This window comes from Equus caballus, chromosome 17 (assembly GCF_041296265.1).
Source record: "Equus caballus isolate H_3958 breed thoroughbred chromosome 17, TB-T2T, whole genome shotgun sequence".
NCBI classification, from domain to species: Eukaryota; Metazoa; Chordata; class Mammalia; order Perissodactyla; family Equidae; genus Equus; species Equus caballus.
Window position 1 is genome coordinate 48,449,699 of NC_091700.1, and position 13,079 is coordinate 48,462,777.

The window sequence follows — 13,079 nt, forward strand, 5'->3', positions numbered from 1 at the left end:
TAAATTTTAATAAATTTTTGTTGTTTCAAATAAAGGAAAATTGCTAACAAAGTTCAAGGCTTAGTAAGTTCATGAAAATCTCTTTAGTCTGCATGGTGTGGTCTTATCTACATTTACCATAGTTCGTCTATAGGAACTAGCTAAGCCCTTCTGACTAGCTCTCACTATACAAACCACTCAGTTGAGAAAGCACAGACACTTGCCTCATGTAATAAACACAAACGGTTAGGTCATCCAACTACCTGCTTAACTGACTTCTAAATTTCAACAGTAGAATGGGCTTCCTAAAATGACCAGATTTTTGGATAAGATACAGGTACAGTTTCAGACCTCACCAGTGTGACATTTTTTAATTTTTGTGGTATTGTGCCTATCATACATCTCACACATGTTTTGCATTTCTATAATAGAAGGTGAAAGATACCTATGTCCAAAGTATTCATTTCTAAATTACCAACTCAAGCTCCTTTTCCCTTTAATTTCCATACAATATTTCTCATGCATATTTTTTCCTGCCTTCAATAATTGCTGTTGCGACAGTAAAATCAATATAAAACTCTATGTCTGTAAAATTACAGTAAACTAATTCTTAATTCCTACTATAGTTTTTAAATAGTTCACAATTCATCTACTGCTTATACTACAAAACAATAGAACAGCCAATTTGAGGCTTGTTAAAGTGATTTCTTTGGTATACAATACAGCCTCATGTTACGTCAGAGTGGTTTTTTTCCCTCCTCAAAAACATGTGATTTTATTCTGTGTGGTATGTTGTCCCATTATGTTGTAAATTTTCAGTTTTTTAAACAGTTTAATAGCGAATATTTTTAAGCAGAAATAATTCAAAACTCAATGAAAATCCCATTGACTTAACTGACAGAAACACACAGACAAACCATCATCCATCATGGTTACCATGAGTCAAGAAGCCCAGAGTCAAATGCAGAGGTGTTCACAATACACACACCCTGGGATCCCAGAGCCCACCCCTGGAGGGATGTCGTATTTTGGGGGTTCACGATTCTTAAAGTTCGTTTGAACGTCACATTAGCAGCATAACCACTGAGATCTCTCTTACAACAAAAATTGAAAATTTACCACGGAAAAGAAGTTCTGACTTGAAGATAAAATACATATTGGCAAAATAGAGCACAACGAATCCTTTGGCTACATTAAATTCTTAATGTTGATGATTTCATTTTGGCTTTGTGCCTTTTTCCATATTTATTTTAAACATTAAAATTATTTTTTAACAAAGTCCCTATTCCTTTTCAGTTTCTATGATGGTAAAGAATACAATGTTTACAAGGGAAAAAACTGGGCATCTGTTTGACAGAAATGAGTGCTTCAAGTATGTAAGTAAATCATCAACGGAGCTATTACACTCTAAGCAACAGCAGTAACGAAGCAAAGAGCTAGAAGATGCATTTTGTATAAAGATTAAATTTCACAACATAATAAATAAATGCACTGATTTATACAACTTGTGAAAAGCTTCTACTGATGATTGTAAGTAATACTGTCTATTACTGATTTTGCTGTTATCAGCCCTGCCTCACATAGAAATTTAAAGGTAAAATTCTTGCCCCCAAAGCCACAAAATACACAAGGCTGGTTTGTTATTAAATATCCTGGCTGCCAAAAGTTCTGCAAACAAAAATACACCTTGGCAGTTTGAACAACCAGCATGATAATTATTTTGGTATAAAAAGATAAGAAAAATTTTAATATGAAAATTAATAAACCCAGTGAAAGGAGAAACTTGTTGTATAAATAGACATTTTAACATAAAGGTGAGACTTTTATCTCACTTACGAGGAAGAAAAAAATTCGATACAACTTACTTGAAGATTTGAAAATAATTATCACATTTTCCCAGCTCTAGATAAATATATTACTCCAATTTATTAGTCATCTTCAATATACAATATATAGCTCACAAAACTGGGAATGTTACAATACGAAAACCTTTCACAGCACTAGTTACCAGTTACCAGAACTGTAAGAAATCTTTAGCTACATATCAGCTTAATACTTAGACTACAGAAGTAGATATGGCTAAGCTGTGGTAAACGTAGTGCAATCAAACAGTAAGAACCACAAAATATATTCTTTTTCCTTTTTAGCTTGTATATCTAACTGCATTATCCAACTTCAATGGTAGTATTGATTGAGTACGAAACTTATTTTAATGTATTTTAAAAGTAACCCTAAGTTCTCTGAGGTTTGGTTAATTTATTCTTGAAATGCAGTTCCTATGAAATACTCAGACTATTTATAAATTCCTATACAATGAATAACTTGTAGCTAAAATGAAGTATTTTATGTGGCGTTTTCTAACTTTTAAATAGTGGCTTGGTTTCTATTTTTCCAACTAAAACTTGGAAGTGCATAAAAAAATTGAGAGGATATAAATATATGTAAATAGAATATCTTAGTTACATACAAGGAATTAATCTGCTCATCTATATTAGTAATATGGGTTTTTCTGAAACATCGTTACTGAGTTTAACGCAGTCTCAGTTACTCTGTTAAACTTCTTTTCCTGAAAATAACAGAAGGAAGTATACAAATAGGTACAGTCCAGCTGTCTTTTATCTCTCTGTTCTCCATAGTGATACACCTTTATAGTTTTTTCTTCTAACAGAAATATCCCTAAACAAAACTTGGAGAAAATGATAAAGAGAAAATAGTAACGAAGATTAAAAAATTAATGCTTTGCATGTTATAAAAACCAATAGTCATTGCCTTTGTAAAGTTCTGGTTGTTTCTTTAGGAAGGCATCCTATTGCAAAGGCAACATTATTTCTCTGACACAGAGACTGCTATACAAAAGTCACTGTGGAGATGTCATGGCAGAGACGAACAAGTCCCAGGCCCCGTGGCACTTGGCGTAGGGCAGTGAGAGGAGAGAGGGAGGCGTGGCAGCCAAGCCCAGTGGGAACGCTTCGGGAGGCTATTCCATTGACCAATAGTATTTGAGAAATCTTCACTTCTCATGCTTCTCAGCTGATTTAAGGAATTCGGTGCTTTAAAACTGCCACTTGTATCATCAATCTCTAAACCCACTGTTTTATTCAACTTGCATCTGAGAAATGCAAGATAAGTCCATTTTGGGGGGAGGCAGCAGGAGAGAACCTAGATGTCAGGGTTGAGAGATGCAATGTTTTTATAGCTTAATGAAAAGCTATATCTGTAAAGAATTCATATCTGTATAAGTGAAAGTCCATTATGTTGTCAGCCAAGTCAGAGATAATAGATAATTTACGTTAAAAACGATATATAGAGGCTTCCACTATAATTTTCTAAGTCACAGCTTTGCATGAATATTTCCTTCCTCAATTCCTGTTAAAAACAACTTCCTTGAAGATTAAGGCGGTGCCCACTTTATTCATGAAAATCAGCTAAAGAATCTCTAGGCAGTCATGTTTTGGTAAATTATATCAATATATAAAAATTATTAAGTGAAGGATTATTGACAATAAGTCATTGGGAAAGATCTTATTACAGAATTAAGTAATTTGTATTTTGAGGATCAGGAATATGATGTATTATTTTTCAGGCACTATTTTAATGAATTATTAACTATCTGAAAATCAAGATAAGTTAGCGTAATAAGAAAAACATTTAGTCTAGCAAAACGTGCCCTCTTTCAGGGCTTTGACGACACATTCACTTTACTTGTAATCATCTCAGTTCTTTTTTCTTTTTTGCATGCCTAATGATTCATGTAATGCATGTGCACTGCTGTGTGTTCTCAAGCATGAACTATGTCAACAGGATAATCTACTGATAAGATGTAAGAGAAAGTGAAAATGTACAAGTGGTAGGAGACTGACCCGGTCTTACCTCAGTACATACTCTTCTGAAATGTTCCTTGTGACTTAAGTTGTGAACAAATGAGGATGCCACATGAGCAGGAAACTGAGCAAATGGAGATATTTGTAACGTAGACGTGGGATGAAGGGTTGGAGAAAGGCCAGCTGTGCTGGTCAGCCAATCTCCTGTATTCCACCTTAGCTACTAAAACATAACAACCGGGAAGGTAGGGCTCATCTGGAACCAGAAATAGGAATAATGATTGAGAAGGAAGCTCAGCTGGAGTGATAAATGAGTTTCAGCTCATTTCTGGGATTAGCTGGAGAATGGATAGGAAACAATGGATTGGGCAGTGAGCTATTCTGAGGACCTTTTGAAGACCTCAGATTCCTAATATCTAGGAGGGATAAAACAAATCTAGGCCAGTGCTAATAACTTAATGAATCCTGTTAAAAGGAAAATTTTGATTCAGTAGGTCTTGAAGAGATCTGCATTTCTATAAACTCCCAGGTGATACAGATGCTGCTGGTCCATGGACCACAACAATGATCTAGACCAGTGCTATCCAGTAGAACTTTTGCAATGATGGAAATGTTCAATATCTGTACTGTCCACTGTGGTTACTGAGCACTTGAAATGTGGCTAATAATTGAGAAATTAAATTTCTAATTAAATTTATATTTAAATAGCCCCATGTGGCTAGTGGCTACAATATTAGACAGCACAGATCTAGACATTCACGGGTCACCTCTTCTCAGCCAGAGGAATATATATATGATGTCAATATATATCATGGCCTCCAAATTATCTAATCCATAAATTCATTTAGATTAGCACATTTCCTTTTATAAAATGCAAACTGTGAAATTAGTTTCTTTAAATTGTTTTATTCCTAACACTTCACTAGATGACCCACAACGGGTGCTAAGGCGGGGAGATGAAAGGAGTAATTTTGTAGTGGGAAAGTTGAGGAAAGGGTAGCACACAGCAGTGAGAATGTGAGCAACCACCAGTGTATTGGGCATGTGGGAAAACAGGAAGCCAGGAAGCGGAAACGGAACTCAGAAAGGGAGGTGGAAAGACACCGAAGAGAAAAATTGAGTACTCTGAAATTTTACTTAGGCCTGACTGTGTTCCTTTCCTTCTTGAAAAGCAAGTTCTTCCTCAGGAAAATGAGAGTGAAAGGAAGTGGATGTTGGCTGTGATTCCCCTCCCGAATTATCAAGGAGAGGGAGAGCCTAATGGGGAGGGAAGGTGAGACCTGGCTATGAGGAGCAGGCTTGAGCTTCTCAGCTCAGCTTGTGTGAAGCAAGGCACACAGTCCCCACGGGCACTCCCCAGAGCTGTGATCAGATCCATGGAGAAGCTCTTCCCTTTTCTGTAACCCCATCTGCTATAAGAAGCTGGCTCCTCTGTGACGCTGACAGGGCCCTAAGGAGACTCTGAGGGCTCTGTCCTGGCAAACCTGGTAAGTGAAGTCATTTGGGTCCCACACAGCCATGCTAGACAAAGTGTACAGGAAAAACTGCTCTCATTTAACAAAAGAAAGATATCAAAATTGCCATTTTAAAGGATTTCCCTCATCCAAAAGCCACTTGCAGGAAAATTCTAGCTAAGGATTCCATTAAGTGAGGTTTTACAGCATACAAAAAGATGTTACCTGAGAGTGAAAGATCAACATCAAACAAAAAAAAATTCAATCATTTACATCTTAGTCTTAAATTCTAAACACGTAATAGCTTGAGAATTTTTTCTATTGGCAAAGGGGTATTTTGGGAGAGTAAAAACCAATAAAGATTTTTACATTAATTCATTCTTCTCTAGAGCTCCTCGCCTCCTTGCCCCACCCTTTCCTTTGTTGGTGGAGCTGGACAGGGGGCTGTGATCTGAGAAGAGCTCCGAGAATCCGGCACCTCATATTCTGATTTCACAGAGAAGTGCCCGGAAGTGCAGGACGTGCTGCAGGGTGGGGACTACAAAAGGAACTGGAAATGAAGACTTTTGATTTCATAGGTGTGGGTAACATTAAAATGATTAAGTGAGTAGCTCTGTACTCTTTTAAGCTACTTGATATGATTCCCTTTGGAAAATCTCCATTTATTCACAACTTAGGTAAACCCTTGGTCAGGAACCCATCAGGTTCATTTATTTTTAAGATATCTAAGTTTTGTGATGATACTAGTAGTTAAATAACCAAGTTATAAATGAGAATAAAGTGTCAAATATTTGAACTCTTTTGATATAATCATATGTCTGACAAGAGTTCATTTTAAATGCTTTCCCATCAATATTTCTCTTTAAGCATTCGGCAAATAATTGTTTAGAAAATATCAATGAGAGTATATTTCAAGACTACATGTACATAAGTGTGAATATACATTTAAATGAGTATTTGTGTATATACACATATGTGTATATGTATATAGGTGTGTGTGTATATCTATTGAGCACCTACCTAGAAGGCTACTTTATGAAAATTGTCACCACTGGGTCAGTACCCTGTTTATGTCTCTTATAGAGAAGATTTTTCAACATTATAGCTAATATTTTTGGTATATAATGTCTAAAGAAAGCTTATTTAAGGATATTTTTGTGACTTTTTGATATGTATGCCTTTGGCTTTCAAAGATTTGATCATTGTAATGTTGACTCCTAATGAGCTATGCTGAAGTACAGCGGTTTAGAAAAAGAAAAATAGTATCTACCCGATAGGATATAAATAAGTGAGATAATAATAATAATGTGAAGCCCTTAAGAAAAATTTTAAATCTCTTTTGTTGGGAAGTTCATGTCAGGAGTCACTTTAGCTCATGGGTGGCCCAGTCAGTACACAGTTCCCAGCTAAGATCCGGGGGAAATTCCTGGATGTCAACAGTCTACTATATTACAAATGCAAACAAAGTATTAAATAACTATTAAATTGAAGTGAAAAATAGGAACAAAATGTGGGAATTTTGGCTTGGAAAGCTAGAATAAGTTTTGTTAGGCAAAAGAACATGTAATTTTATGAAAATATCCAGAGAATTTTCTTAATGTGCACACCTACTGTTTATGATAGGCTGACATAAAATTGGCTTGCATAAGATGTATATCATTTGTTGATTATGGCACAGACACATGTTCACAAATTCTAAGATACAGAATATTTATGCAAAATTCCACATCAAAGAATAGAAAAGTGCCTTTAGCCAACAAAAAGGTACTTAGGTAGTAATAAATTAAACTCCATTAAAACTGACACTAAAGCTAAGTGTTACAATATTAGATGTGACATGCAAGAGAAAGAAAGATAATTCAGGCAGAAACATCGTGCATTAAGATTTGCATTCATTCATAGTATTTGAGGGGTTTGAACCATATTCTTTGACCACTGAGTGCTAGGAATCTGAGGTGATACCAATATAACATTCAAAATATAACTTAATTTACATCCTAGTCTCCTAACCAATAATTTAAGGAAGAAGTCAACGCTTCCAATAACAAAACCTAAGAAGTGTGAGCCACATATTGTTATGCAGTTGCACGGTAAGAACATTCCATCTGACAAATTTAAGGAAAGTAAACATCTTGCAATTCCACCTTTTAGACCATGCAATTGTCTCAGATTCCCCCTTCCTTCTTACTAATATAAGCATATTTGAACATGTCATATTATCTGCACAATAAGAAAATGGCTTCATGGAATGTATTTTTTTGGCACAAAATATTTTCTACGATCTCAAATCAAAATTTTCACCCAAAGCAAAATATCGAGCCATAGAGGTGCTTCAGTGGTGCTTACTCAGCTAGGGAGAAAACTACAAGACTAGCCAATTGCTTCAAGAACTTTGTATTAAGTAGCGATTACTTCCCTTGCAAGGAATAGCACCAGTATGATTACACCTCAGCCTGGGGAGTGCTTCTTCCGAGCTCTTTAATTCCCTGGAGAATTCGCTTCACATGACCCACTTTCGGTATCCCCAGGTCCTAAAAAAAGAATAAAAGGTAGAAAGAGAGAAAGCAAAAAGAAAGAAGACAAAGAAGTTTATTGCCAAGAGAATTAAATATTTAACTAGCAAATAACATAATTAACAATCAGTTCATTTATTTTAGTTTATATTCAATGATTCAGGAAGTGAAAGCTAGAAAAATAAGATTATAAAATAAAAATAACCTGACATTGAAAAATTACCAACCAGTGAAACATCACATGCCACACAAATTCTTAAATGTAACAGTCTCACAAATTACATACAATGGCAGTTCTTCAAGAGTCAAAATGAATTTCTTCTTTTTCTTCTTCTTCCTTTTTTTTAAACACAGGTCCTTTTGGGATCTCTGAGAAAAGTGATGTGTGACACCAGGGCATCCACAATTAGTCCTAAGGCAACTATACATTTCCTTGCTAAAATGTTAAACTTAAAAGTAAGGCTTAATCTTAACGGAAGATATCTGTGCCCACTGCCTAAATTTAGAACGTAACTGTATTTACAGTTGCATTTAGAGTCTTTGATTTGAGTGGAATATTTAAATGTTCTTTATACTTTGTAACGTATAAGTGTAAAAATTACTGAAACTTAAGTATCTGTGGGTTGATGCTTTTCCTCAAAACACTTTTGGTTCCTTTCCCTCAGAACTCTTCTTGTTTCTTAAGAACTATCTTCCTATAAAGAACCAAGAATTCAATATTTAACTTTCAGATATGGATGGTGACTTCAGAGGGTGCAGCCCATAGCAAGTACCTGGCAAATAAATACTCTTTGCAGGAATGAATGAAACACATCCAAGAAAGCCAGATATTCACTATCTGAAAAACTAGGAGAAAGGGTTAAGCCCAAACACCAGGGCTTCTTTAAGTGTGATAAACATAATCGGTTTGCTTATATGTGAAGTCAAATCACTTCTTTACAAAACAGAGTTTGAAATATGTGAAAATTACTTAAAAGATGACTTCCAAAGTAGCACAGAAAACAGGATTATAAGGTACCACAAGATTATTTACTTGAGAAGATAAAGATTCAAAATATCTACCCTGTTTTGTAAATTAAGAGCATTATTTATTTCTAAACTTTTAAATGAGATAGATTAGACTCTTTTGTCTACACACACATACACAAATCCATGCTCTCTCTCTCCCATATACTTTATGAACTCTTTGAATTTTATAGCAGCAAGGCTACTGATGATCTTGAATCCTTCTGGAAACTACTCTTTGAAACATAGCCAGTGCTATCTTCAAACTTGAGATAATTTCAGAGAAACATTTTCATAATATTTAACTGAGCCAGAAAAATATTTTCTCATATGATACCAGACCATCCACAATCACTCTAAGGCGACTATGTATTTCCTGAGTGTGTGCTAAAATAGCAAACTTAACAAGGCCACATCCTCCAGGAAGTCACCAGTGCCTGCCACCTACGTTTGAAATGTAAATACATGTACTGCTGCATTTAGATTCTTTGATTTGAGTGGAATATTTAAATATTCTTTTTATTTTGTGATAACATGGTTATCTGGTCAAGAAATATATTTAATATTAAATTTTTTATTTTAGACCATATGCATATTATATTCTCAAGAATAAAAACTCCTTTGAGAGAGGCAGACTCTACTTAGAATTAGTATTTTGGTGTAATGAGATGAATGTTTTCCATAGAATTACACTAACTTCTTAGCTATATTTTCTTTAGTTTGAGTTCAATACTTTCACATCTTCTAAGAGTTAGGCTGTGATAAAGTGATGCCATGACATTTGTTATCTCTTTCTTAAATATGTCTTAATCATATTCTTTATCATTGGTTTTTTCTTTCTTTGGAGGAATAGGCCTAGTTTTGCAGAAGGATGCTTTGTAGATATTCAGTTATCCCTGTGGCCACACAACTTTCCAAATTGAAAAAATGAAAAATAAACAAAAAACACTCTGTGTTTACCACTTTCTTTGGCATCCCTCACTTTCTCCTACTGTCTTCCAAGAAGGAAAAGAATGCAATCAGTTTATTTGTCTGTGAGAGCACATTACTGCACATTTTCCCTTTCCCAGCTTTAGACTGTCACACTCCTCTCTCTAGTTGTTTTAGCGAAAAGGAAGTTACACCTGAGCCAAGACTGAGCAGGAGTCAGCCAGGTGTTGGGGAGGGGGAGAAGCAAACCATAGAAGGGTACACCCCTAAGGTGAGAAAGAGTTTAGCATTTTTAAGCAAATGACATAAGGCCAGGGTGGATAGGGTATAGCCCAGCGAGGGGCCAGTGATTCCACAGCAGTTGAATAAATAGGCAGAACTTTGTAGGCCTCACGAAGATGTGAGTCTTTATTCTAATTGAAATGGGAAGACACTGAAAGGTGTTAAGCAGAAAAGTGATATAGCTGATGTTAAAATATCACTCTGGTTGCAATGCGGGTGATGGATGGGAGGCAGCAAGAGGAGCAGTGGAAGGTCCAGTTAGGAAGCCACTGACCTTACACAGGCAACAGGTGACAACAGCACGGAGCGGGATTGTGGAAAGGAGAAAGAAATGGACGGAGATTAGAATCAACTTGACTTTGTGGTGGGCTTAATGAGTTTGGGGGAAAAAGATAAGGAAGAGGGAGGTGCTAAGTATGACCTTGAGTTTCTCTGGCTCAGCACCTGGAGGGAGAGAGGCTGACTTACTAAGATGCAGAGCACTGGAGAAGGGACCCGAGATCAAAGTTTGGTTTTGGACATGTTAAGATTGACATCCCTGTGGGAGAGCCAAGTATCAAGGAGAGGTGGTGATAAACCCTAAAGTTCACAAATGAGGTCAGGGCTGAAAATACAATCTTGTGAACCACCGATATATATTCATAGACAGTATTGGAAGCAATGGGGATTGATGAGATTACCTACGGAGTAGGTAATGCTTCACCAACATTTCGAGACTTTATTCTGAGGCTCTGCTCCCTCTGACAGCTACAACCACAGAGAACAAGCAGACTTCTTCTCTTGCTTCATGATTTTGTCCTACAGAAGGCTCTTTCTGTAAAATTATTTCCCTTTCCCATTCCCCCACACCCTGTTTTAAAACCAAAAGAGTTAAAAAGGACCATGTCAATACAGATTTCTAAAAGAAAAGTTTTAAGGGAAAGAATGTAATTTGTATTAAAAATAAAAACAAAACATAACAAAAAAGTCCCATGAAAAGCTAAAGAGAAAGTTTATTAAACGAATTCTTAACCATCTCCTTTTTACTCTTACTCTTTTTTCCAGCCAGGTAATATCACTCTAACTCTCACTTAATATAGTATGAGCTTATTTTCTTCGTTCTGCAAATATTTGCTTCACTCATTGTGTGTGTGTGTGTGTATTTGTCTGTTCATGTATGTTTGTATATACACATATATATATACATATATATTTACATACACACATATAGTCTTTTCCTTGAATATATGCTTATGCATAATAATGAAATACAAGCTTCTAGAGTGCAGATATCACCCAGAGAAGCTGGCATAATATATTAATCAGTAGCTATTCAATAAATATTGCTACCTGCCAACGATATCAGAAGCTACACAAATATGTTGGCTATAACAATCTCCTACATTTATCTTTTTTTGTGCATTCAAGTTTTGAAGTCAACCCTTATTTTATGAACTCGAATCCTGTATATTTTGTTATGTTGCAGATTTGGGATGCTCAACTAATTAATTAATCTATTATTTTATTATTATTGTTATGGCTAAAAATGTTTAGGTGTAAGTGGTGTCCACTTTTGATATGCCAAAACTGTATGACTATGTTTCATAAAAACCTATACTTTATATTACCCATTATCTGTTCAAAGATCTCTGCTAACATATTTGTAGATAAAGGCACAACAGTTCATGAATTCGTTAGGAATTTGCTATATCATAATTCTATGCATTTGAGAACTTGGTCTACAGGAAAGGGATCACCTCAACAAACGTTGAAGCCTTTGTCACTTGCTTGTCAATCAATCTTGGAATTTTAAAATGGCAGCATGTGGTAAGAAAATATAACATGACAAAAATCCTACTCCTAAGCCTGGGACAGAATAGGCTACTCTGGCCATTTCTACTCTTGATTAAAAGGGAATTGCTGCAGACCGTGAATTAATGATTTTCCTTCTCTGTCATAAATGACGAATAGGCTCTGAGCTGCTTTTCTAGCAAAAGCAAGGCATAATTTTTACTTCATTTGCTAACGAAAATAATAAATTTCCTTTTGAGAATAATACAATTCTAGCAATAAGTCATGGAAAGGAAATTTGAAATTATTGGTGTAGTTTCTGTGACCTCTGAAAGTCAATTTAGAAACGCAACAAAATTGTAGGACTCTATAGTAGCCACCGCCATAAGTCGCCCAATTAGTTCCATTTGTTAGAAAGGCTTTGTTATTGGTATTTTGAATTAATTTTTAGTTGTTAACCTTTTATTAGATCTTTTTAGTCATTTTCAGTAACAATTATCACCTTTTATGCTGATCCAATAGACAAGCTGATGGAAACATGATCCATTTGGAAATATTAGCATAGGAACAGCCATACCAATGGATGCAGAGGAAAATTACAAAGTTCATGCTAAGCTCTAGCCATAATAGAGAATAATTCTGACCGGAAAATACGGCTGACATTCTTGTTTAAAAAGCATATAAGGAACTCAGACCACAGGACAACGCATGTTAGAATACTGCACATCTGCATAACATAAGCCAAGCTATACACACACAACAGAAGAGGCACAGGAGAAAGGATTCTGTTTTGCAAGAAAAATTTCAAGAGCAGAAGAGTAGCACAAAGGAAATACCTTAAGATCTCGCCTTTCCAGATGCAAAAGTTCAGCCCCTCTGATGTCATGACGGATGAAGATTTCTTTGTACTCTCCCAAATTGAGCAGATCCAGCCAAGCAGCAACTTCCTCTGTGCCCCATTTCTGAACTACCAAAGTTAAGAGCAAAACCCCCTTAATTTCTACATGCTCAATGCATCACAAAGCAAAGGTTGGCCAAAGAAGATGCAAAACAGAGGAGAGCAGCAGTGCTAGCAAAGGGAAAGGTGAAAGGCGTTGTTTCAACAAAACTGCAATTCCATTTTTTTCCCATGCAGGTTACAGACTATCAACCAACACAAGGATCTGACTACACAGACATTCCCCGCTGGGCAACTGTGCCTTTAGCTTTAGCGCAATTTCTTCCTTAAAGCCACCCGAACTACACAATATGTATACAAAAGGTATTTCTCATGATTAGGATCAGTAGCACAAGGACTAAATAAGGTCTAATGATTTCCTTAAGAC

General features: G+C 35.8%; 2 protein-coding genes across 16 annotated transcripts in view; both read right to left on the reverse strand.

Annotated features, from left to right (window-relative positions):
- Positions 1-4,427, reverse strand: part of AKAP11 (A-kinase anchoring protein 11) — a 79,437-nt gene extending 75,010 nt beyond the window's left edge. The window contains 1 exon segment of the mRNA NM_001301249.1: positions 3,850-4,427. The gene's annotated coding sequence lies outside the window, so the exon portion shown is untranslated.
- Positions 1,887-13,079, reverse strand: part of DGKH (diacylglycerol kinase eta) — a 175,323-nt gene continuing 164,130 nt past the window's right edge. For 7 of the 15 annotated variants that reach the window (XM_023621645.2, XM_070239822.1, XM_023621647.2 and 4 more), the window contains 2 exons: positions 12,591-12,721; positions 1,887-7,785 (listed from right to left, as the gene is read on the reverse strand). In XM_023621645.2, coding sequence (XP_023477413.1) covers positions 7,696-7,785; positions 12,591-12,721 — 221 coding nt within the window. In that variant the 3' untranslated portion in view covers positions 1,887-7,695. The remainder of the gene's footprint in view (positions 7,786-12,590; positions 12,722-13,079) is intronic. The other 8 variants (XM_070239823.1, XM_070239824.1, XM_070239829.1 and 5 more) reach the window with 2 other exon arrangements.